The sequence below is a fragment of the Synchiropus splendidus genome, chromosome 8 (genome assembly GCF_027744825.2).
Source record: "Synchiropus splendidus isolate RoL2022-P1 chromosome 8, RoL_Sspl_1.0, whole genome shotgun sequence".
Lineage (NCBI taxonomy): Eukaryota > Metazoa > Chordata > Actinopteri > Syngnathiformes > Callionymidae > Synchiropus > Synchiropus splendidus.
Genome location: NC_071341.1, coordinates 4202713 through 4227123, shown reverse-complemented (window position 1 = coordinate 4227123; position 24411 = coordinate 4202713). Strand labels below are relative to the sequence as shown.

The 24411-nt window shown below is 42.3% G+C and overlaps 1 protein-coding gene and 1 long non-coding RNA gene across 4 annotated transcripts in view; both read left to right on the top strand.

Moving 5' to 3' along the window:
• The first annotated feature begins 5059 nt into the window (after positions 1-5059).
• On the top strand, positions 5060-6011 carry LOC128764001 (uncharacterized). The gene is made up of 3 exons (XR_008415706.1): positions 5060-5248; positions 5353-5438; positions 5950-6011. It is a non-coding gene; the product is annotated as an uncharacterized LOC128764001 (long non-coding RNA).
• A 3277-nt stretch (positions 6012-9288) lies between these two features.
• nf1a (neurofibromin 1a) overlaps positions 9289-24411 on the top strand; it is a 98113-nt gene continuing 82990 nt past the window's right edge. For 2 of the 3 annotated variants that reach the window (XM_053873075.1, XM_053873073.1), the window contains exons 1-3: positions 9290-9580; positions 18194-18337; positions 22938-23021. In XM_053873075.1, the coding sequence (XP_053729050.1) occupies positions 9521-9580; positions 18194-18337; positions 22938-23021 (288 nt within the window). In that variant the 5' untranslated portion in view covers positions 9290-9520. Of the gene's footprint in view, positions 9581-18193; positions 18338-22937; positions 23022-24411 lie in introns of all 3 variants that reach the window. The other variant, XM_053873074.1, reaches the window with a different exon arrangement.

Below are 24411 nucleotides of genomic sequence, written 5' to 3'. Positions count from 1 at the left end.
AGGAGATCAGTTTCAAACTGGACACCGGAGCTGAGGTCACATCCCTAGCAGCATGCATTCCATTCGAAAGCATGGGATATTACAACCACCCATGAAGGTGTTGTATGGACCAGGAAGACATAAGCTGGAGGTAAAAGGCTGCTTCAGGGGGAAACTGACTATAAGGTAAAGACACAGACAGAACAACTTGTTTACGTGGTTGGAGATTTAGCTAAGCCCCTCCCTGGTCTACCTGCTATTGAAGCTCTGGGACTGATAAAACCTCTCCATACAATTACAGGACATGAGGATTTCAAGAGACAATACCCCACTGTGTTTTTGGACTTTGGGAAACTGAAGGAGCCCTATACAATCGAGCTGGAACCAGATGCAATACCATTTGCTCTATCATCTCCACGTCTAGTTCTCCTACCCCTGCGAGATAAGGTGCGATTAGAGCTACAGCGCATGGAGGACATGGGGGTGATTTCGAAAGTGACACAACCCACACCGTGGTGCGCAGGTATAGTTGTAGTCCCCAAACCTGCAGGAAACATACGGTTATGCATGGATCTGACACATTTAAATAAGTGGGTAAGACAAGAGAGACTCATCCTGGCAGTAGATCATACACTTGCGATGCTTGCAGGAGCAAAGGTCTTCACAAACTTGGATGCAGCATCAGGATTCTGGCAAGTCCCATTGTCAGAGGAGACCTCACTCGTGACAAAATTCATCACCCCATTTACCAGATATGCTTTCAGTCGCCTGCCTTTTGGGATTTCATTGGCCCCGGAGCAAGCGACGCCTGTCACAGATGCTGGAGGATTGTGCGGGAGTAGTGTGTCATGCCGACGACATATTGGTATGTGGAGAAGATGCACAGCAACACAGAGAGAGATTCCATCAAGTGTCTGGTGAAAGAGTGGTTGACGCTAAATGGAAACAAATGTGAATTTGAAAAGAGCAGTGTCATGTTTCTAGGACACACAGTCACAACAGAAGGTATGACAGCAGATCCAGAAAAAGTCAAAGCGATAAAGGAGATGCCTGAACCCATGGATGTTGAGGGCGTGAAAAGAGTGATGGGGATGGCAAACTACCTGAGCAAGTTTTTACCTCACCTAGCTTCGTACACACGCCCCATCAAAGACTTGCTGTGTGAGAAGAATGAATGGTTCTGGGATGCAACACAGAGGGAGGCATTTCAAAGATTGTAAGAACAACTCAGTTCATCACGGGGTCCTGGCCCCATATTCTACTTTGGAGACCTGTGTTTCAGCAGATGCGTCATCCTTTAGACTTGGGGAAGTCTTGACACAAAAGCAAACAGACGGTACATGGAAGCCAGTAATGTTCATATCAAGAGGACTGTCTGATGCTTAGAAACATTATGCACAGGTAGAAAAGGAGGCTTTGGCGACAATGTGGGCGTGTGAACGTCTTTCATCATATCTCCTGGGTCTGAAATTCAGATTGGAAACAGAAGATTGGAAGCCTCTAGTGCCACTGCTTGTCAGTAAGGCATTAGATGAGCTCCCAACGAGAGTGATGAGGTTCCGAGTGAGACTTCTCAGGTCCACATTCGATATTGTATATGTGCCAGGGAAAAAGCTAATAACTGCAGATACATTATCAAGAGCCCCTGTGAAACACACATCCACTCCAGAGGAGAGAGTGGAGAAGAAGTTCAAGTGTTTGTGGATGCAGTCATTCAAAGTCTCCCTGCCTCTGAAAATAGAGATAGAAAAAAAACAGAGAGTTGACCCTGTCTGCATGAAAATTATCAGTTGCTGCAAGAAGGGCTGGCCTGAAAAGGATTCCCTCCCACCGGAACTGGGACCATACTGGCATGAGAAGGAAAATCTCACTTTGGCGGGAGAGCTGTACTCAGAGGACAAAGGACAAACAGCATGAGACAAGAAGTCCTTCAAAATCTTCACGGAGGACACCAAGATATCATGAAGTGTAGAGCAAGAGCTCACCAGTCTGTGTGGTGGCCGTATCTGTACATATTAGTCAGATGATAGAAAAATGCTGTGTGTGCTCAAAGCACAGAGCACTGCACAGAGAGCCTCTGCTGAAACCCCAGTACAGGAACGACCCTGGCAAAGACTTGGCACACATTTGTTCTTTTGAGAAAAGAAGACATATCTTGCAATTGTGGATTACTTTTCATGTTACATTGAAGTGGCGCAAGTAAATGTAGCCTCAGTGGAGACTGTAGTTGCGGCACTGAAGGATGTGTCGTCGTGATGTGGTTGTCATGGGGTGTCAGAAACAGTCAGATCTGACAATGGGCCACAGTACAGTGGGTCCACCTTTAAGGACTTTGCAGCTGAGTACCAGTTTACTCACATTACCAGTAGCCCAAGATATCCCCAAGCAAATGGTGGGGCAGAGAGGGTGGTGGCAACAGTTAAAGGCTTGTGGAAGGGAGGAGCAGAGAAAGCAAAGGCTTTGTTGGATTATCGTGCCACACCGCTGGAGAGTGGCTACTCACCAGCACAGCTCCTCATGGGTCGACAGATTCGTTCCAAATTACTCCTGCCTCGTTGGCCCAACGTCAGAAGGTTCAGGAAGATGGAAAAGCAAGCGAAGGAGAAACAACAATGGACATACAACCTACGCTACAGAGCTCGTCCTTTGAACCTGCTTCGACCTGGTCAAAATGTATGGCTCCACAGAGAAGAGAAAGAAGGGACTGTGGGACAACACCCAGGTCATACATAATACATAGAGATGAAGGACAGGTCAGAAGAAGTACAACGGCCTTCATTTAAACAGTCATCACCAGAGACACATGAAAAACAGAGTCGGATAACACTGACACAACTGTTCTGGTAAGCAGAAAAACAGAGACAACGAGCAATAACCCATCGCATGTCACTCGGTCTGGCAGAGTGTCACTGCCTCCGAGCCGAATGGATTTATAAGGAGTTTATTCGAAAGAAGGTGTTTTGTAAATGTTTACTAAAAAATGGGAGGTGTTGTGTAAGTGGAACCAATGTTAGGTTCCCGGAACAAAGTTGTACACAAAGGTTTTTATGGGAACATGGAAGAAAAGAGTTGTACCAAGCGTACGCTGTCTGCCTCGTGTCTTCTATGCAATATTGAAAGAGCCAACATAACAGAGGGCAGAGCACATATGACACAAAAATCCAGGTTACTCAATGTCACACTGACTTGTATCTCCATTGTCTCCATTGAGACAATGTGAGTCATCTGGAGCACCAGGGAAGCTACGTGAGGATGATCTTCCTGGACTTTAGCTCAGCATTTAACCACATCATCCCAGAAATCCTGGTCCAGAAACTGTCCCACCTGGGCCTCTCCTTCCTCATCTGCATGTGGGTCAAAAGCTTTCTGACTGCACCTTCTACAGAGCCGCCATAGAGAGCGTCTTTACGTACTGCATCACAGCATGGTACGCAGGGTGCTCAGCAGAGAGTCATCAACACAGCCCAGAAGATCACTGGCTGCTCTCTGCCCAGCCTGGAGGACATCGCCAACTCCCGCTACCTTAGCAGAGCCGGCAACATCCTCAAGGACTTGTCCCACCCCAGTAAATCTCTGTTCGACCTGCTACCATCAGGCAGACGGTGCAGACGGTCAGGTACAGGTCACACAAAACCAGGACAAACAGACTCAGATATAGCTTCTTCCCGAAAGCTATCTCAGTAGTGAACAAAAACAACAAAACCAGATAAAGCAGTCTACAAATTCATATATTACTGATCACATTGATCATCGCGGGATAGAGAAATAACTATGCGCAATAACAAACTCACCAAAGTGCAACTGGCTGCCCAGCAGGCCGGTCTTCTGAGTTCCAAAAGAGGCCGAGTAGGGGGAGACAATGGAGTGCGACTGTTGATAGGAAGGAGTGCAGCGCAGTGGACCAGGACTTGTGATCTGTCTGGGTGTTTGGTAACTCACATATCAGCTGATAAACATCTGATTTTATTTACAGACAGATTTACTTAAATGAATAATGCTGCGCTCCACACTGACTGCTTTCACTGCTGTGCTCTCGCAGCTGCGGAACTGTCTGCATGAGGACCGCAAAGAGGAAAGACACTTATTTTTCCCTTATTTTTAAAATCTTGATCGTCAGTATTCTTGCTCACTTTGTTCAACATGTTGTGAGAGCAGCATGGATAAATTAAGATGCTCCCTATTACGCAGCTTGTTTTTCGCTATTTCCTTGTAAAATAAACATGACAACACTCATTCTGTTACAGCCGTTGCGGAGGTCCGTCATCAGTTAATAGCTGAGATGACGATGATTCGTAGTGCTAAGAGACAAACAAATAAGGCGGTCAAGCCGATGGTGGTAAATAGGTTGCCGTGCGGCTGATGACGACTTCCTTGAGACGTGCTTCGTCGAGGGTCACAAACCAGCTATTATGTGCAGAGTGCCGCCAGCTAAGGAGAAAAAAAGGACATCGCCTGAGACACAGAGGTGCGAGGCTTTGCAGTAGGGGGCAAATCGAATTGAAGCCACCTGTGACAGAATACGCCCATAGTCTCAGGCCGAGGCCATTGTCTCGGTGTGGATTAACCAAAAGCGAAGGCTAGAGGGCCACGCACATATTCATAGAACTGACGTTACATTGAGTAACCCTGATTTCATTTCAATACAATTCACCACGTGAGATTTAAAAAGAGATCTTTTTCTGATGGCGTGGCAGCTCTTAGCCGTGAAGCTCCAAAAACCCAGCAAACACTGCAAAGTCGAATAATGACCGCATAATTATTTTTTGACGTGTCTATGTCTCCCTTTCCTCCATCGACTTCATGGCATTCCAGTCGGTGCTTGGTCCGGACCAAGATGGCGTTGCTTTAGGCATGCCGCTCCAAATGGAATACAGCGGACATATCAATGGATAGCCCCGCCTCAATTCGCCTCAAATTATAATTTACATCCTCCGGCTTCAGACACACATTTTGCTTGACTCTTATGGAATTATAATGTCATTAAATATTCCATTCTTGAGTCAGAAAGTTGATCATTTTACTAAATGTTTTTTTTTACTCCGCCCAATGTGACTGACGTCACCGGAAGCCAAACGGTTGAGTACAAACTTCAATGGGTTAATTTTTTTGCGTGCACGCAGTGCAGACGCCGATGTTACTTTGGAGACGTGTATTTCTGCTCTTTTAGAGTAATTGAAATACATAAACGCGTCGTTGTTTGACGTCATCGTCAGCGATCGCCTCGAGTCGATCGGACCGGCCGAGCCAATCGGGTACTGTTGAAGAAATGGTGGGTGTTGTGAGTTACTTTCCAAAATCGCTGTGCTGCAACTGGAGGTTTTCGCCTCGTCAGGATACGCCAGAAATAACTACATTTGTTTTCTCTTCATCCAGGTACCTATACAAATGAGAAATAAACTTCGGAAGAAGAAAGAACAAAGTCCAACAGAGTAAACCAAGTGACGTCCGTGACATCACATGTAAGACATTGTTTTCTACAGTAGCCGAATGTGTTAGCCACCACGTTCAGAAGTTAGCTTAGCTGTCCAAACTTTAGCCCTACAACGCATACTACGTCCATGTCGGCACTTGTTTATGGTGGAGTTTTTTCGTAGCGAATTACTTACTCAGTTTTCAGTTTCACAGCGGTCGTAAATTGCCATAAGAAGTATGTCCTAGCCCCATGTGAAATGGTTGTTTCGTTTCTGTATTTACAGATCATATTTTCTTTTCCTTTCAATATATTGTTGTGTTCTCAGTGTTATGTGTTGTAATACATTGATGTTGGCCTTATTAATCAAAATACCTGTTGGTCAGCAATTTTTATGTGTTTTTGTTTTAAATGATCTCTTTATAAATAAAGTTGTTTTTTTAATCAGCTAAATTAATTTGTTTTGCGTCAAGGTTGGTTGCAACCCAGTTGACTTTTGTTTTCTGATTCAAAGGCATGTAATCTAATGACCTTTTTCAATATTTGTCCTTTCTTCATAGCATTTGTTGCTGTTTGAGATCCGTGGATCTGCCACTGTGGACAGACAGTCATCATGAGACAGTTGAAAGGCAAACCCAAGAAAGAGACGTCCAAAGACAAGAAGGAACGGAAACAGGCAATGCAGGAGGCCCGCCAGCAGGTTGCCACAGTAGTCTTGCCCACTGTGGCTGTCGTGGTTTTCTTAATTGTGCTCTTTGTCTATGTGGCCACCAGACCAGGAGACTTGGAGTAGTGTGAGCTTGACTTCTGTGCGATGGCTGTGCTTAACTGTGGCGCAAAAAAATGAAATTGACTCAAGGAGCTTCAACGTTTGGTCATACAATTGTATTTTTAAAGCTGTATGTAGCCCTTTATACCAAAGCCAGATTCATGGGTCAGAGAGAACAACTATCACATACGCATTTTAATGTGTGTATCTTGGATTGTGCAGATCCATAGCAATTTATGTGCAAAATCTTATTTCTGTCACTCCATACAGAACAAGCAGAATTCTCTGTTGCCTGTGCCTTAAAATTACTGTAACTGAGTTATTTCAGCTCAATAAAGACTTTTTTTTTTTCCAGTGACTGAAGATTACGTTTAGCACGACACAGGCACTGATACAGCATATGCCTCATCCTGTGAACACAGACTACAATTAAGGGTAAAACAGTGCCAGCAGACACACGTTTATATTGAATATAGGATGTGATACTGTGATTGTGGGGTCCAAAGAGCCCTTCCCTGCCCCCTCTCACAAAAAAATAAGCTAAATGTCATGAGAAATAAAAAAACAAAAAACTAGTGGACTTGTTTTATATGCATTAAATTTGGATTTTAAAAAATGTTGCATACTGTATGTAACTAAAATATGAACTTTTATTTATTTATATCTTTATCAGACAAATAAAGGTGAAAACATGTAGTTATCAAACATCTGTATACATCGCGAGTCCCGGACTGCTGCGCTGCGGAGTGCAATTTTCCTGCAGCAGAGTTTGAGAAGTTGTTTTTGGACAATGTTGTCCATCCAGACAGCGATCAGACCCTTTACTGCCTGTTATTTATCAGGTTTGTGTGGAGTCGCGCTGGACACATAGTTTCCGGCATCTAGCGCTGAGTTGCCAGAGGTGTCAACCTCACCACCCACTGAGAGTTTCACGAGACAAAGTGCGGGTCTCCAGCGAGGATCAAAACCCGACTCACTTGTGTTCATATCTTGGACTTCTGAGACGAAAGAGCTTTGTCTGGAGACAGAACCCCTAGTGTGAAAGCACCCTTAGACAACATGACTATAGATGACTTGGAGTTCAAATATCAAAGTTATAGTAAGTACTGTGTACACACCTCTGGGGTCAGATATACAAGTTTTAACAAAATAAATCTAAGACATTATGAACCACCTAAAGGACATTAAAATATATACTTTAATATAGACCTGCTGCACGTGTCAACTCGCCATATGACAGCCAACGTCATGGATACACTGTATAGCACAGGACGACACCCCAACCAATGCAACACTAATAACATTTTTACAACTATGATAGATCATGGAGACCTGGATGATACTAAAGATAAGATACAACTGGCACTAGTGCCACCAGTACTGAAAAAAACTTTGTGTTTGTGTTGTGTTGGTTCGATACATTCTTAGAAAAAAAAATCTACTGAATGATCAACACTTTGGGTTCATGAGCTGGAGATCAACCACCATGTCATTGATGCAGCAGCATCAATTGGCCAAAAAAAGAATAGCAATATTTCTAGATTTGATAAAAAGAAGTTGACAACATTGACCATGATATACTGGTCTCAAAACTGGAAGGATATTGGTTCAGAGGCCCAGCCAAGGATAAAAACCTACCTGAGCAGGAGGTAATAGTATGCGGAGGTAGATAGTGTTAAATTAGGAAAGAGAGCGATAGAATGTGGAGTGCCTTAAGGCTCACTTCTGGGACCCTAGTTTGTTTATACTCAATGATATATGTGAGGTGTCAGAAAAATGAACCATGTGCAGTTTGCTGATGACAGAAACTTTATCAACAGTGGAAAGGATCTAAAAACACAAAACCAGAATGCAGAAATGGAAATAATAATTGTTAATAATTAATAATAATTGAACAAAGTAAGAGAGATTATTTGACGAGTGAGAAGATTTTAGTCAGTGAAGAAAGACGTCAGAAATGATCAATGAATAGTCTGGTGATCTTCAGTAATTTCAAAAATCAGTGTCAGTCCTCCTCGTCGTTCTCCTCATGCAGACAGCTCTGCTGCTTTGCAGCATTATTCATTTAAGCAAATCTGTCTGTCAATAAAATGGACCGCAACACTCCTCCCCAGCACCAGTGTCCCAGCTCCCGGCAGCTCACCTCGGTGTTCTGGTAGTTTGTGAAGTTGTTTTGAACAATGTTGTCCGCCCAGACAGCAATGAGACCCCATTTATCATGTTTGTGTGAAGTTGCGCTGTACACCTAGTTTCCGGCATCGAGCACAGAGTCGAAGTTCACCCCCCTGTGGAGAGTTTTCCGAGACAAGGTGCAGCTCTCCAGCCAGGATCAAGTCTGCGGCCAAAACCCGACTGGCTTGTGTTCACATCTCGTACTTTTGAGCCAAACGCACTTTGTCTTGAGACAGAGTGCACTGTGTGAAACCGCCGTTAAAATAATATATAAGGCAGTTTACAGAATACATGATTAATGAACTGTTTGCAAAAGCAAGAGTACTGAAGTGACCTGATCCAATCGTGAGAAAAACATTGCTGGTCATGTTTAGAGCCAGAAATGGACTCCTACAAGACCTTCTACAAAGACTGTTGAAACTAACTCCTGATGAGGAGGAGCAGAGAAGAAGTGGGAATGAAGATGTGGAACTCACTGACAAAGGAAATAAATAAATAAAAGAAAAACATGCAAGGGGTTTCAAGAAATTACACAGGTTGATTTGTTTAGTTGATTCCTCCTGTTAAGAACATTCAGTTTCACAATTTCATAATTTCTCTTTTCACTTCACTTACACTGTGTTAACTCAGAAACCCAACATTAAATTAAAGGGGAATAGACAAGATGGACAACCACAACTTCCCGTGACCAGCAGGATTCACGCGTGCGCCGTGCGAGTTGATGGAACGGCGATATAGCGGAAGTTGTGTTCACCGTTCCCTTCAGACGAAAATGACTACAGTTACAATTTATTTGAAAGGACGTTTTGAATTATATTTTTGCTAATTCGTATTGAGATCAAAATAGAACATTATGTGTGTATGTACTGAAATGTCGGTGGGTCGTTCCGTCGCTTATTTTCGCCGTATTTTGTGTGCTGAGGATGAAATTAGTAATCGGAAGTGAACTATTTCACAAACTCTAACTTGATCTCTGTATCCGCCAACACCTCCCATCTATATAGCTGAAAAACACTTCCGGTGTTGTTTCATGGCAATGGCATGGTGAATCTAATAGAAAGGGAAATTTTGTGTTCCTCGTATCCTTCCCCATAGACCCAGAGCACATCGCCTGTGTTTCCAGGTTGGAGAGCAGCGCTCTTTCTGCTTGGAAATAGCGGCTACGCTGTGCCTTGTCTCATCGCCTCGCCATGGCGGCTCATAAACCAGTGGAATGGGTCCAGGCCGTGATTACTAGATTTGATGAGCAGGTAAGATGAGCTAACACGATTCTGTTGTATGAAGCGCGTTGGTTTGTTGGTCATCTGTGGACGCCAAACTAATCGAGGTGACGTGAAGCAGAAACGGATCAGGTGAAAGGAATCTGCCCAACGCCAAATCTCATCTACTCCCCGCCACCACCCCTTTGTTTTAACTTATTTCGGTCCGTGTCATTTCCAGGTTGGCTTTGTGGACACCACAAATGCCTTTCAGAAACTCCTAAGCACATTTTGCGCTTCTGCTTCATCTGGTTTCGCCCGTTAGCTTTATTAGCTATCATTAGCAGGCCTTGATCGGTAATGTAAACAAATAAGCAGTGGATCCATTGTCTCTGATGTTATTTGATGAAAGCTGTTCAACTTTTATAAAGTTTATGTTGGTCATCCCCCACATCACCTCAAGTACGTTTTAATCACTCCCAATATATTCTATGCGTGTGATTGCTGTCACGTTGTATTGGGAATAGTTCATGAGAATTTTTTTGTTTGCAAGCCTGTTTAAATTAATTTACACATACTCTATTATCCTCAAAAGTGACGGTTTCGTGGGGCACCGTCTTGTTTCGAAAACTCTCTTGGTTGTCAATGTCAACTTGCTTTAAAACCCATCTGATATCGGATTGAAGTTATGTGAAATGGATCAAATTGCGTGACTACCACCAAAAGAAAGGGATGTTTTCATTGATACCCATTTATTTCTCTCCTCCATAAGATAGGCTGCCCACCATAGGAATACGAAACTTAAATTGTTTGATTGTAGCAGGTAATTCCTGTTTTTACTTTCAGACTTGGTAAACAAAACACATTTTATATTACTACACTGTGTTCCAATTCAGGGGTCAAAAATGACATGCGTGATATAAGTTACAATGTCACCAGATGTAGCAAACATACATTCTGTGGAGACACTTGTTATGGAGACCAGGGCTTGTTGTCACATTCAGTGTTTCCTCTAATCGTCATATGTCTGAGCAAACACACAAACTCTCTGAGCGGTCAATTGCTGTAATAGTTTATAAACGTTTAGAGTGATGCAGTGTGCAACCAACTGTGATTCGGTTCCACAACCAGTCTTGTCACCGCTGCAATGGAGAAGTGGTGGAAAATGCATGCCAGGAATACGATCGAATAGTGCAGTGAACGCTTAATTTTATTGTTCTAATGTGAAGAGGCTTCATGTCTTGATCGCAAGAGGTCCCGTAGCCCTGTAGAAATGACGTTATTTTATATTCAATTCAGGATATATTTTTTGTGCGCAGTAGGGATGGGCGATAACTTATCGTACACGATTTACCTCCAAACACAATATCCATGATGACAATTCTGACAATTCAATAAACACGCGGCTCACTCGCTGCATTGGACTTGCATTCATGAACATTAGACTGTGACGGCGTGGCGTGCTCTCCATCTCTGCAACGTTTGACAGCCGACACCAGCGTGTGACAGTTGTGGCGAGTACGGTGGATTTTGTTGACAAAAAGTTTTAAATCTATTTTTAATACAGCGAACCTTTGAAGTGACCTGATCCAGTCGTGAGACAAACACTGCTGGTCATGTTTAGAGCCAGAAATGGACTCCTACCAGATCTTCTACAAAGATCGTTGAAACTAACTCAATAGGTCAACATAGGTCAACTCTGAGTCTCTGGATCCGTGTTTATTTTGTTAGATGGAGTGGTACAAATAGGTTTCTGCCTTGATTCACATTAACACATGTAGGTCTCCTGCGGCGCTGGTGCCTCAGCGAAACTCTGTGGTGAAAATAGTTAGTTGGGTGGACGCTACAGGTTCTGTCTCGAGACAAAGCTCATTCGGATCAGAAGTCCGAGATGTGAACGCAAGCGGGTCGGGTTTTGGCAGCGGACTTGATCCCGGCTGGAGAGCTGAGATCTTGGGAAACTCTCAGGCGACTTGGCGCTAAACACCGGAAACTACGTTTACGGTGCGACTCCACACAAATCTGATAATTGCTGGGCAGTAAAGGGTCTGATCGCTGTCTGGGCGCACGACATTGTTCAAAATCAATTTCTCAAACTCCCAGAACACTGAGGTGTGCAGCCGGGAGCTGCAAGAAAATTGCGCTTGGGAACGCAGCACAGGGCAGCGGTCTTGGACTCGCGATGTGTGCAGATGTTTGATAACTCACAAGTTCATTAGGCTGATAAACATCTGATTTTATTGACAGAGATTTGCTTAAATGAATAATGCCGGGCTCTACAGTAACTATTCTCACTGCTGTGCTCTCTGCATGAGGACAGCGAAGAGGAAAGATGCTGATTTTCCCCAAAGTTACTGAAGATCACCAGATTATTCATTGATCATTTCTGATGTTGGGCTCTGAACGTCACAGATTAAAACCGTCTCGATCGTCAGTAATCTCTCTCACTGCGTTCAACGCGCAGCGTGGATCAATCACGACGCTTCGTGTTACACAGCTTGTTTCCCCTATTTCCTTGTAAAAATAACCATGACAACACTCTTTCATGTTTAGTTTTGGCTGTGAAACGGCACATTCTGTTACAGCCGTGGCGGAGATCCATCATCAGTTCAGTTCGGAGGTAAGGACCACGGTGGTGGTAAATAGGTTGTCGCGCGGCTGATGACAACTTCCTTGAGACGCGCTTCATCGTGGGTCACAAACCAGCTATTTTGCGCAGAGCGCCACTGGCTGAGGAAAAATTAAATGACTGACGTGCAAGTTTCATACAAACACTGTGTTTCGCTACAATACTGTATTTTTTCTGTCAAAATAATTTTTGGCAGAGAAAACAAAACATGACGCGCGCAATTGTTAGCATCACGGCTGATCAGTATCGCCTGTAGTATGTTCACACTACTCTTCGACAGTGCGTTACGACAAACGGCAGATTGATAATTGTGTCACTAGATGTACTTGCCATTTTTCCAACAAGATACTCACTGTCAAACAAATTTTTGGCAGAGTAAGGGTAACATGACGAGCGCGATTTTTAGCTTCATGGCTAATCGGTTTGGTCAGCTCACTGTACACTTAGTGCAATATGACAAACGGCAGACGCTATGTTTATTTACTGGTGTGATCTTGCGCTTATCCACATCTCGCAAGTCACTTCACTCGCGGCATGAAGTGCGCTGTGATTGATGGGTTAAACATGTAAAAGAAGATGAACAAAACTGTACACACAAAACTGCAGCTTTGGGTATTGACCCAATCCAGCTTCTTGAAGTGGGATCGGGAAAAATTGCAGATGCGGGAGCCAATACTGGCTTCATAATGTTTAGTGCTCACGTTAACGCCGTCAAAAAACACGGCAGCAGCTAACAGCAGTTGCAGCATTACTGCAGTTGTTTTCAATTTCCACCTGAAGTTGAGTGGAACAGCAGTTCTCCACTCAGTCACCCAATGGTGGCTGGATCGCATGATACTTAATGCATTTAAAGAGACAAAGATGAGATTTCTCAGTAAATCATAGATCAGTTAAGCCTCATAATTTGGCTCACAATACAGTCATGGTTCACTGGTTGTTGTGGGCTTGGATGAATGAATGGATGTCCGCAGCAGCTGCGTGTCTGTGTGTTGAGGGAAGTGCTCCATTGAGCGATCGATGATGAAAAATAAAAAATACACAATACAGGTCTAGTAAAGAATATGATCATGTGAAACGCTGAACTAACAAACTTGGATCACATGCGCTATCCCACTGATATCCGTGGATCTTTAAAAACAATCATCACAGAGTGTCTGTAACAACGGATGTCATGCTCTCTTGAATTATTTTCAGACCCAAATCAAGCAGTAAGGCAATGTATACCACAAACTCTTACAAGGACCCATGTACATGATGCTAATTGCAGTTAGCTGTTCTATGCTGTGATGGAGCCGCTCGTGCTGTTGTTCGTGCTGAAAAAAATAGCATTTTTAAAATTTATTTTTCAACAGTTGCAACAATTGCTAAAACAGTTTTCATCACATTATAGATACAAGTTTAAAACATTAGAAATAGGGCTAGATCGCATCAGCGCCAATATGGGCATCATGATCAGCTGATCAAATGACAAATATATAGCCATTATTATTATTATTTTTAAACATGATGATATTTATATTCAGAAAAAGATTCTATAATTCCGAGTCAGAGGCTGTGGTGAGAGCAGGGAGCAAGTGGAAGATAAGCTAGAGAGGTGGCGGTATGCCTTAGAAAGGAGAGGCATGGAGGTTAGCCGCAGTAAGATGGAATACATGTGTGTGAATGAGAGGGACCCAAGTGCACAGGTGCACAGTTACAGGATGCAGAGATAAAGAAGTACTTAGGCTCAACTGTCCATGGCAATGGAGGGTGTGACAAAGATGTGAAGAAGTGGGTGCAGACAGGATGGAATAATTGGAGAAAAGTGTCAGGTGTGATGTGTGACAAAAGGTCGGCAAGGATGAAAGGAAAGGTGTACCAAAAGGTGGTCAGGCCAGCAATGTTGTATGGTTTGGAAACAGTGGCACTGAGGAAAAGATAGGAGGCCGAGCTGGAGGTAGCAGAGATGAAGATGCTGAGTTGTTCTCTCTGGGAGTGAGCAGGATGGATAGGATCAGGAACCAGTATATCAGAGGGACAGCACATGTCAGGTGCTTAGGAAACAAAGTCAGACAGCTAGATTGAGATGGTTTGGACATGTACAGAGGAGAGATAGCGAGTACATGGGTAGGAAGATGTTGAGGTTGGAACTGCCAGGCAGAAGGTGGAGAGGAAGGCCAAAGAGGAGATTTATGGACGTGATGAAGGAAGACATGAGGTTTGTAGGTTTGAGAGAAGAGGAAGCAGAGGACAGGGTGAGATGCAGGAGGATGATCCGCTGTGGCGACCCCTGAAGGGAGAAGCCGAAAGGAAAAGAAGAAGAAGAAGAATTCCGAGGCGCAGTACCGAAATCATCTTCACACTGGCAGAAAATATCTGATAAGATATTGTTGTTGAATAGTAAAACATAAGATATGACTATGAATATGACTTTACATTTCTTGACTTAAAGGTTGCACGGTTGCAGTTGCTTGAATGCTTGAATCCATATTACACAATGCAAATCTGTTTGTTTTTCCAGTGGTTTATAAGCCATAGGTGCAGCAGTGCTGTCAACGGTGTGTTCTGTATACTGGCTGAAAAGTGGGTGAGGATATGTGACAAATGGGCTCTAGCATCGCGACTGATGATTAAAACGAACTTGCCGATGTTCTTAAACATGCATCATGCAATTGAATCTTTAACCACAAATATGCAAACGCAATCTGAAAACAATAATTTAAAAGTTATATTCAACAATCATTAACTACAGGTTTTTAGCTAGAAACACCAGCCTGTTAATGTGGTCTGGCTTCAGAGAGGAGCGGGGACAGGTGACAATATTTCCACCTGTCCTGAAAACCCTCTCTGAGCTGGCACTTGTGGCTGGGATGCAAAGATATTTCTTTGCCAGTTTAGAGAGCCGTGGGTAATGCTTCTGATATGCTTTCCACCACTCTAGTGGATGGAGGTAGGATTGTAGCTCACGTTGCAAAGAGGTTCTGGAGGTAGTGGCTTCGTTGATTTTGAAGAAGCTTCCCAGGCTTTTCCTCCTCTTCTTCGCATCAGCATCAACCTCCACACCATGTATCACTGCTGTTTTCATAGGGGCTTTCTCCTTGGACAAGAAACGTGAACGGAATTGCTTATTAGATACACACCATAGATTTTACACAGATTAAATTTTGAAACCTTACAGTCTAAAAAATGTGCGATAACAATGATTATAATTACCATTGTAGTCGTCATCTTGTCTGTCAACCTGGCCTCAATTGGTTGTCTTCCCTCACATATTTGAACTTTGCTTTGAACAGCAACCTTGGGTCCAGGACGCTGACCATGTCAAGCAGCTCTTGTGTTGGGGCATCAGCATATTTTTCATCGTGGTAGTCTCTTATTTTAATGTTAATGCTTCTGGTGAGCTCTGTCTCATCTTCTTTGACTGCCAATATGGAGTTATTGAGGAGGTGGAGAGTGGGCTTGACAAAAGACACACACTCTTTTCAGCAGACAGTGCATCTGTAAATTCAACCAGTGGGCCGAGTGACTTATGAACTGCCTCCACCGCAACGTCCTGCCAGGAGGGGACAAGGTGCTTTGTTTTTCTGTCATTTCAGAGTATTTGAGCAATGGCCTTCTGCTGCTAAAGGATCCTGGCAACCATGGCGTGCCGAGACCCCCACCTGGTTGGGCATTCGGTCTTGAGAGAGTGTTCAGGGAGGTTCAGCTTCTTTTGCGCCTCTGTAAGCTCCCTCTTTTTTCTCCAGCTGTAGGAGAAGGTGCTGACAATTTTTTTTGCACAGGCCCATTGCATGGGTCATCCTGGGATCCTTTATAGCATTCTCTGAAAAAAAAAAATACACTAAAAAAGGGCTTTAAACAAAGCAACTTCATCATCTTCATCACGCTGTTTGTAGTACTAATAATTGCTACCACACAATTTTATTAATTTTGCCCTTAACTCAAGTACAGTCAATGAGATGGGAAACACCTTACCTATGGCCAGGTGTAGCCTGTGACCGAAGCACTGCAACCGTATCCAGCCATTGATTTCAGCTGCCAGCTTGTTTTTTATATTTGTGGCATTATCTGTGCTAATACAGACATGGTCCTCCTCCTTTAAATCCCACGCAGCCATCATTTGCCTCAATGTTTTGTCCTGTGGTCGTTTGGAAAAAAAAAGAAGTCTCGAGGCACCTCGTCTTCAGGGTGAAGTCAGTGTCAATGTAGTGCAGCGTAAAAGTATGGGTCCATGGTGCAGCTTGACCACAGGTCCATTGTAGTTACCAACATTGACTGCAATTCTTTTTCGACATCCCTCCAATAGTGAAGACAGCGCAACTCTGCTGAAGTGATGATGTGACGGTAGCGTGCTCGTCCAAAGTAGTCACCAGTTTTTGGAATCCTGGCTTGCTAACGGTGTTAATTTGACTCATATCTAGCATGATAGCTAGCTAGCATGAACATGATGGCGTCGGTAATTTCTTGATGTCTCAGAGAGTTGGACTGATAGGCTGTTGAATTGTCAAGAGTGTCTGATTGCAAGAGGCAGAAGACTACAAAGCTTTATTTCCCTCGCTTTTTCTGCTCCTTCATTACTTGGTCATATATAACTTTGTGATTCGCCTTCAGGTGATTAAACAAATTGGTCGTGTTGCTCGTTGGAGCGGACACAACGGCATCACAAACGTAACACCGGCATTGAGTTTGTTCCGTGCCTGATTCTAGGAATCCAAAGTGTGACCAGATAACCGACGACACTCTCCCTTTCTTCGGCACTAAGGCCTGCCTTGCCTCCACCATCCTTTTTGGGAGTGCAATTTGCTAGGTGCATTACGTCTCAGCAAGGGGCGCGGCGGTGAGCATTGCGGCGTTTGCGGTGCCTCAGGTCAGAATGAGAGCTGCAGGGTTGACTGTCATTCGGCTAAATAATTGTTTCACGACAATTATCATATTTCCAAAATCGTAGGAAGCAGTGACGTGCAGTCAGGGGGTGCCTCACCTGTCAATCTTGGAAAGAAAAAAAATGTAAAATGAAAAAATATATTAAATGGTTATAATTATCCAGTGATTTACAGTATGAATGCTTTTTTTATTTCACCAGTTTTAGGTTTTTATTCAAATCATTAAACATAAAAGCCACAAAGTGAGGCATGCAGTTCTCCTGCCTCATGGTAGGGGGCAGTTGTGATCCCAGGAATTCTTGCGACAACAGAAAAACAAAACGACCGCCTTGATTGGTCTCACAACGCGTTCAACACAGTGAGAGAGATCACTGATTAAAACCTTCTTGATCGTCAGTAAAGTTCAGATCCAGATGTCAGAAATTATCAGTGAATAGTTCGGTGATCTTCAGTAACTGAAAAAAGCGTCTTTCCTCTTCGCTGTCCTCATGCACCTGCGCTGTGGCGAGACCACATCAGTGAAAATAGCTACTGTAAAGCGCTGCATTATTCATTTAAGCAAATCTCTCTGTCAATAAAATCTGATGTTTATCAGCCTAATAAAGGCGAAAACACGTGCGTTATCAAACACCTGCACACATCGCCAGTCCTGGACCGCTGCCCTGCACTGCGCTCCGGAGCGCAATTTTCCTGCAGCTCCCAGCTGCACGCCTCAGTGTTCTGGGAGTTTGAGAAGTTGTTTTTGAACAATGTTGTGCGCTCGGACAGCAACCAGACCCTTGACTGCCCGGCATTTATCATTTTTGTCTGGAGTCGCCTAAGGCGAGAAGCTCACCACCTGCTCGCCAAACAGCATAAAGGTTAAGACCATAATCGCGTTTTTTCTTGTCGTTGTTTTTTTTGTGCTTTTTTGTATACGTTTCTTTGTCATAAAGCTGATATGGGATTTTTAACATAACCCGTAACCCGCCATAAACCTCACTGCACATCACTGGTAGGAAGCAATAATCGTAATTGTGATAAAAAAAAATTGATGAATTGACCAAGTTGGTATAGTAACAAACTCTCTGATGTTGGCTAGGACTCTTTAAGTGCGAGCCTGCATGGTGGACTTTATTTTTCTGTTTGGATGATGTATGTACTCAAAAGCTTTTTGTCATGTGTTTCCTCCAGCTTCCGATCAAAGTGGGGCACCAGAATACTCACACCAAAATCAGCACAGAGCACAACAAAGAATGTTTGATCAACATCTCCAAGTACAAATTCTCCCTTGTCATCAGTGGCCTCACCAACATCCTTCGAAATGTCAACAACATGGTAAGTTTTACAGGGGAAAAAACATATTGGTGTTTATATGAATTTTACTTTTGGTTATGCAAATCATAAAGCTTCTGTGTTATACAATGACAAGGGGTTGAAGAGATTAGCTGTTGGTGTTGTGGGGTATGCTCCTTTTTCTGTCTTGAGGTCTGGCAACAACCCTAACCCTATTATTTTCTAGCAGTTTGGGCATTGACAGACATCACATGGACAAGTCGCAGTCCATTTGCAGTGTGAAGAACAAAATTATGGATTTCCCGATTCAGAGTAATGATACGAGTAATAATTTTTTCAACAATATTTTTATAATAGTTTTATACTATAATATAACAATAAAATGAGTCAAACATAATGTTGCTATGTCATTGAAATATTTACATAATGGCCGCTTGTAGCAGGACTACGAGACAGGGAGCGCTGCATTTATGAACGTTTCAGATTCAGGTGTCTGACAAACACTGCACCTGACTCCAAAATGGCGACGGATCCAGTCGTTTCCGTCTCTGCATAAAATACACCTGAGAAAGGCTGCTCATCTAAGTCGGTGAAATGAATAATTTTTTTCTTGGGCAATTAGCTTTGCGTTCCGAATGTCATGCTTGGACCGTGTTTCTGTTGGTGTAAACGCACATGGGCCGCTGGATGTGCTTCGAGAACTGGTTGTTATTCAGAGGCACTGAGAAAAACATTGCATTCTCTGGGATCATTAAGTTATGTTAATTTCTGTTCCTTTAATTGGTTCCTGACTGAGGTCCGACTCCAACCGGCTGCCGTCGCTACACGCCCCAAGCTCTGCGTCACCACCTCTGACTGACCACCTCAGTCACGGAGGAGTTCGAGCGGCGACGGGTCGTAGTGTTCAAAAGTGTGGCTTTGTTTTGTTTGCGAAGATAATGCGTCTCAAGGATGAGCAAACCAAGCTAACAGCTAGCATGTCGGTTAGCACCGAGCTAACTTGTAAGAGGAAATTGATTTGTTTTTAATGATGTCACACACGAAACATCTGCACAACTAGTCTTTTTTTTTTTTTTTACAGTGATGTAGTGAAGTGTCCTCGGTCTCTCTTCTCCTCCTAATAATAACCAGAACTCAACTTGGGAGCTACACTGAACACATCGTTTTAGATTATCATTCAAATAAGCGTTATTACGTTATCCGTCATTACTGGAAGTCTTTTTTAATTCAAAATATTCTTGTGTCAGGCAGTGCAAAATACAAGACACGTGAAATAAGGCACAATTTGCACAAGAATCATACAAAAAACGGTAAGATTTTTTAATAAAACAAAAACAAATATATTCAATCAAAAATGTATTAATTAATGGTAAACGCTGAGATGAAACAAAATATATGTAAAGTAAGTAATAGACAAGTCAGACAGTTTTTAAGCAACGTGAATAAAATTGATAATAACAAAAAAAGATGTAGTGTCACAGTGTCAGTGCCACATTATCAATCCTGGTCTCAAATTGTTTTTGAGACGAGACATGACATCTAGAAGCCACTGTGTGTGAGTAGGTGGGGCAGCATTTTTCTGCCTGAGCAGGATGGCTCTACGGGCCAAGAAAAAACTAAATGAGAGTTGACGCTGATTATTGGACAATACACTTTTAATCTCCCAAGTGAAGCCGAATACACCATCGCAGTTTTTGAGAAGGATTTGGGAATTTCTGTACAGAATATATTCAAGCTTGGACACATCCAGAACGTGTGACCTGAGGAGATTCGTATGACCTTGTCGGATAGAGGACTGATTTCAGGATATATGAATGAAAGTTTTACTTTGGACATGTGAGCCCTATGTACAACTTTGAACTACATAAGACTGTGGTGAGCACAAGATGTTTTGTCTTTCTTTCACTGTTTGGACTGACAAATGGGACAAGACATAATGTCTGGCTTGTAAGTATACCAGATTCTAAGAGAATGCATAACGATGGGGTTGAACATACATTTATGTGATATTTTGTTGACAGTGTTTAATTCCAGTGTTTAAGACCCAAGCCGGCCTGGCAGGCTCATTGTGGTAATACGAGCAGAAGATCAGACAATGCAGTTTGTCTTGGTTTTTTGATGGGTCTTATTAAGGAGTGCGTGTTTGCCATTCAATATAAAAGAACAGAGTATTGAGTGTAACTGATTAAAATATGAAGCGGGCAAAAACACTGGAAGATTGTGGAAAAAAGTAAAGGAATTTAGGAAAAACAGTCATTAATAAGTGTCAGGGAGAGTGGGGACCACCTGGTCAACATCTGTTTGGTTTCTTTTAGAAAAGGAAAAGTTTCCCTTAAATAAGTCTGTTTTCTTGTTACTGTGACGTCTGGATATGAGATTTTGTTTTTTTCTATCTTAAAGGGCATATTACATAATTCAATGTCAGTGTCATTAAAAAGAAAACACTTTTTTGTACATTGAATTTATAGCTAGAATGTTTGCCAGCTGTACTTAATAAAGACAAAGCGAGAGGAAGGGAAGTGATTGGGTCAGAAATGTATAATAGAAGATTGTCAGCACATAGTAACACTTAGTGCGCAAGGTGTCCTCTCCAGGTCCCTGAGACTTCACCACAACTGCGAAAGGCTGTAGCCAGAGATTCTATAGCAATGTCAAAGACCATAGCACTCAGAGGGCGACCCTAATGGGTTCCTCTACCAGGCGCAAACTGTGTGGACTGTTGCGAGTTAATGTGAATGCAGGCTGTTGGTTGCAGATGTAATAGTCTAATGATTAGACTCTAATCAATGAGATAAAGTTATGTCAAAAACCAAATCTATTTAGAGCTGCAAATACATAGCCCCACTCCACGCGGTCAAAGGCCTTTTCAGCGTGTAAAGAGATGACACACTCAGGGCCTGATCCTGGTGTGGTGTATGAAATGCTGAATAAATAAAAAAATAAATAAAATAAAAAAAAAACAGATAAAAAAAAATAAATCCAGTCTGATCTGTAGATATTATAGTACATTTTCTAGTCTATGTGCCAGGACATTCTGCATTTTTGTGATGGCATGGTCACACTAGCATTGCTCTTCTTGGATTTGGCAGCTGCAGAGCTCATTTTAGAAATGGAGATTGTTCGTGCAAATTGAAGGGAACAATGGTTCCCTGCCAAAATACTTTTGTCATCTGCAGGGGTTGTTTTACTTGGTTTTCTGTAGAAGTTTACTGGAGCTCACTCACCTACTCCGTCTCAAACCCAATAGAGTCATAGACAGCCACCTTAGTCTGATCTGTAGATATTATAGTACATTTTCTAGTCTATGTGCCAGAACATTTGCATTTTTTCATTTGTGTTGAGTAATGAAATTGGCCGGCAGAGTTACGGCGGTTAAATATCGTAACAAACATTGGTATGCGAGGTGGCGTAACCCTCAACAACAATCGTGATGGTTGATGGACTGTAAAAGCATCATGGGAATTATTTATGCTTATTTCAACCAACCATAACTGAGTTTATTGTTCAGAGTGATGACACCTCACATCATGAAACCGTAACCTGGTTTAAGTCATTGCTGTTACTGATATGGACTTATGGAAACTGCGATCAACTTGTCAGCATGATGTTTCTAATTTGCTGTAATGTGTTATCTGCGGCCCAATGAGTAGGGAACTCTGTTTTAGTGTACTGGTTGCTCTTTGACACTGAAATGTGAGTACGGATAGTGTTTTACTTTGAAATTTTCCCAGTTTGACGTCACTTTTCATGGTCTGATTTCCTGTCTGAACGACCCTCGCCAACCTACATGCCTAGAAATGTTGTTTCTCACCAGGTGACCACTAATTTCTGTACACCTAGTTTCAATATGATGTCTATGCAAATAATCATATATGAGCCCCTGGTCCGTCTCTTCATATGTCTGGCATGCGTGACTGACTTCAGTTCCAACGTGTACCAGTCATTAAGTTAATATGATCTGTCTTTCTAGATTTTCCTGAGAAAACATGCTGACCATAATCATTTCCAACTCTATGATGTGTGTGTTGTTTTTTGGCTTTGTTTTAACACGTGATGATCATGTGAGATTTCATCTTAGAATGAGTGGGGGGGGGCACACATTAGTCTTAACCTTTATCAGTCAGACTACGAGCATGGTGACTTCTGTTAACCGTTGAGGGGTGTGTCAATTGATAAACTGGGTGACTTTGATAGTTTCGATCGACCAGGTATTTTCCACAATAATTAATGAACGATTAATTGCCCAGCCACATGCTCTGGATAATTTCCTGCCAGCCACCCGGGCATTGAGCCAGAGAATCTGTGCTGTCATTGGTGAAGTGGAGGATTATGTTGCCAGATGCGGCAACTCTGCAAATGGTGGAGTGGGTTACCAGAATTTCATCAGCGTACTCTCAGAGCTCATTTCACTTGCACTGAGCATCTTTTACATTAAAAAAAGCACATAATTACTTTGCATTGTCAATGAAGCGAATATTGCCATTCAGACTGCCCTGCTTGGTGTGTGTTTGTGTCAAGCCACTAGTCGGATGTTTCTTATTTAGCACGATTTGGTTGAATATATTTGGCCACTGAATGTTTGCTGCATCTCTAATTTCAATAAATATAAATTAATGAAAGTTTTTTTTCACTGTGCTTTCAGAGAATATTTGGAGAAACCTCTGAGAAGAATCTCTACCTTTCTCAGCTCATCATTCTTGACACTCTGGAGAAGTGCCTTGCGGGGGTAAGTAATCTTGGCAATTTGGATCGTGATATATCGTGACAAAATTACTGTTTCTATGTTCCCTAATATTTGGAGACACAAAATCAAGTAATGTAACCTTAAGAAACAGTGCATTGAAGTGTGAAAGAATGTTGTTGAGCCATCTGACTAGTTTGATTTTGAATAGGAATACAGCCTTTATGTTTCTAAAATATTTTTATTTATTTCTATTTTCAAATTTTAGAAATATGGTCCCACACAAAACAGTGTCTTTCACCATTTCCTTTTGCCTACCAAAATGACGAGATATTTAGGCCTGACGTGAATGGTGCTACGGATACATTGATCTGTGAGCCATACCACTCAATCTCTGTGGTTTGGTACACACGTGTTCCACAAATCGGTTCATGAAAAAAAGTTGTGCTGTGTGACTGGCAGTACATTGAGCATGCAGGGTTTCTGCTGGGCATTAAGAAATTTATTTCATAAACGTAATGGAATAAATCCATAGTTTTTGCAATTCATTTTGATTATATAAACATCTAAATCAAATTTTGATTGGAAATAAAGCACAATTGTTGACATGTGGGTTTCCATAGCAGGTGATGTAATGCATTGTGCTGTAAGTGTGATTGTGTGCTGGGGCAAAAGAGCAGGGGAAATATTAAATGATGGGGGGAAAAAGTTTCAGGACAAGTGGTTGTGGATGAGAACTTGGACGAAGCGAGTGTATTATGAGACATCACATGAAGGCACTGTTGGTCTCTTTACTGACACTGGAAAAGATCCTCTTCTTTGTAGCATCTCTTGTGGATGAACAAGATAAAATGAGCTTCTGACAAGGCTGCAAACCTTGTTTTCTTCCTGGTTGCCAAACTGTCTTGGAGCCATCAAAGTTTTCAGCAGCATTAGAACCATTGTGAATCTTTATCAGACCAAGATAGCAGAGCGCCATCCGAATTTAGTTTAGGGTATTAGGGTAGGTTATTGATAGACATATCTAATTGTGACCATTTTTAGGAGAAAGAGATTATGTGATCTTTTTTTTTTTTAAACGAAGGACTGACAGTTTGTATAATAATTTTGATAGTATGATGGAAGTGAATGATAGTGTATTGACATTATTTCTAATATTTCTTCATCGTGTGGAAATGTGTCCAGACAGGTCCACAGTTAAAGTAAATTGTTAAGAGACCTGAGATACGTTGGGGTCAGCAGACAGCTCAATTTAACCCCTAAATATAACTAGCAGAGCGGTCTGTCTCTTATGAACAGATCTCCACACTTTAACTATTATATTTAAACGTAAACAAATGATGATCTTGGAGACAAACTCCAGTAATGAGATTCATCTTAAAATTGAAAGGCATTCAGGATTAATAGAATAGTATAATAGAAGAGGTAATAGAAT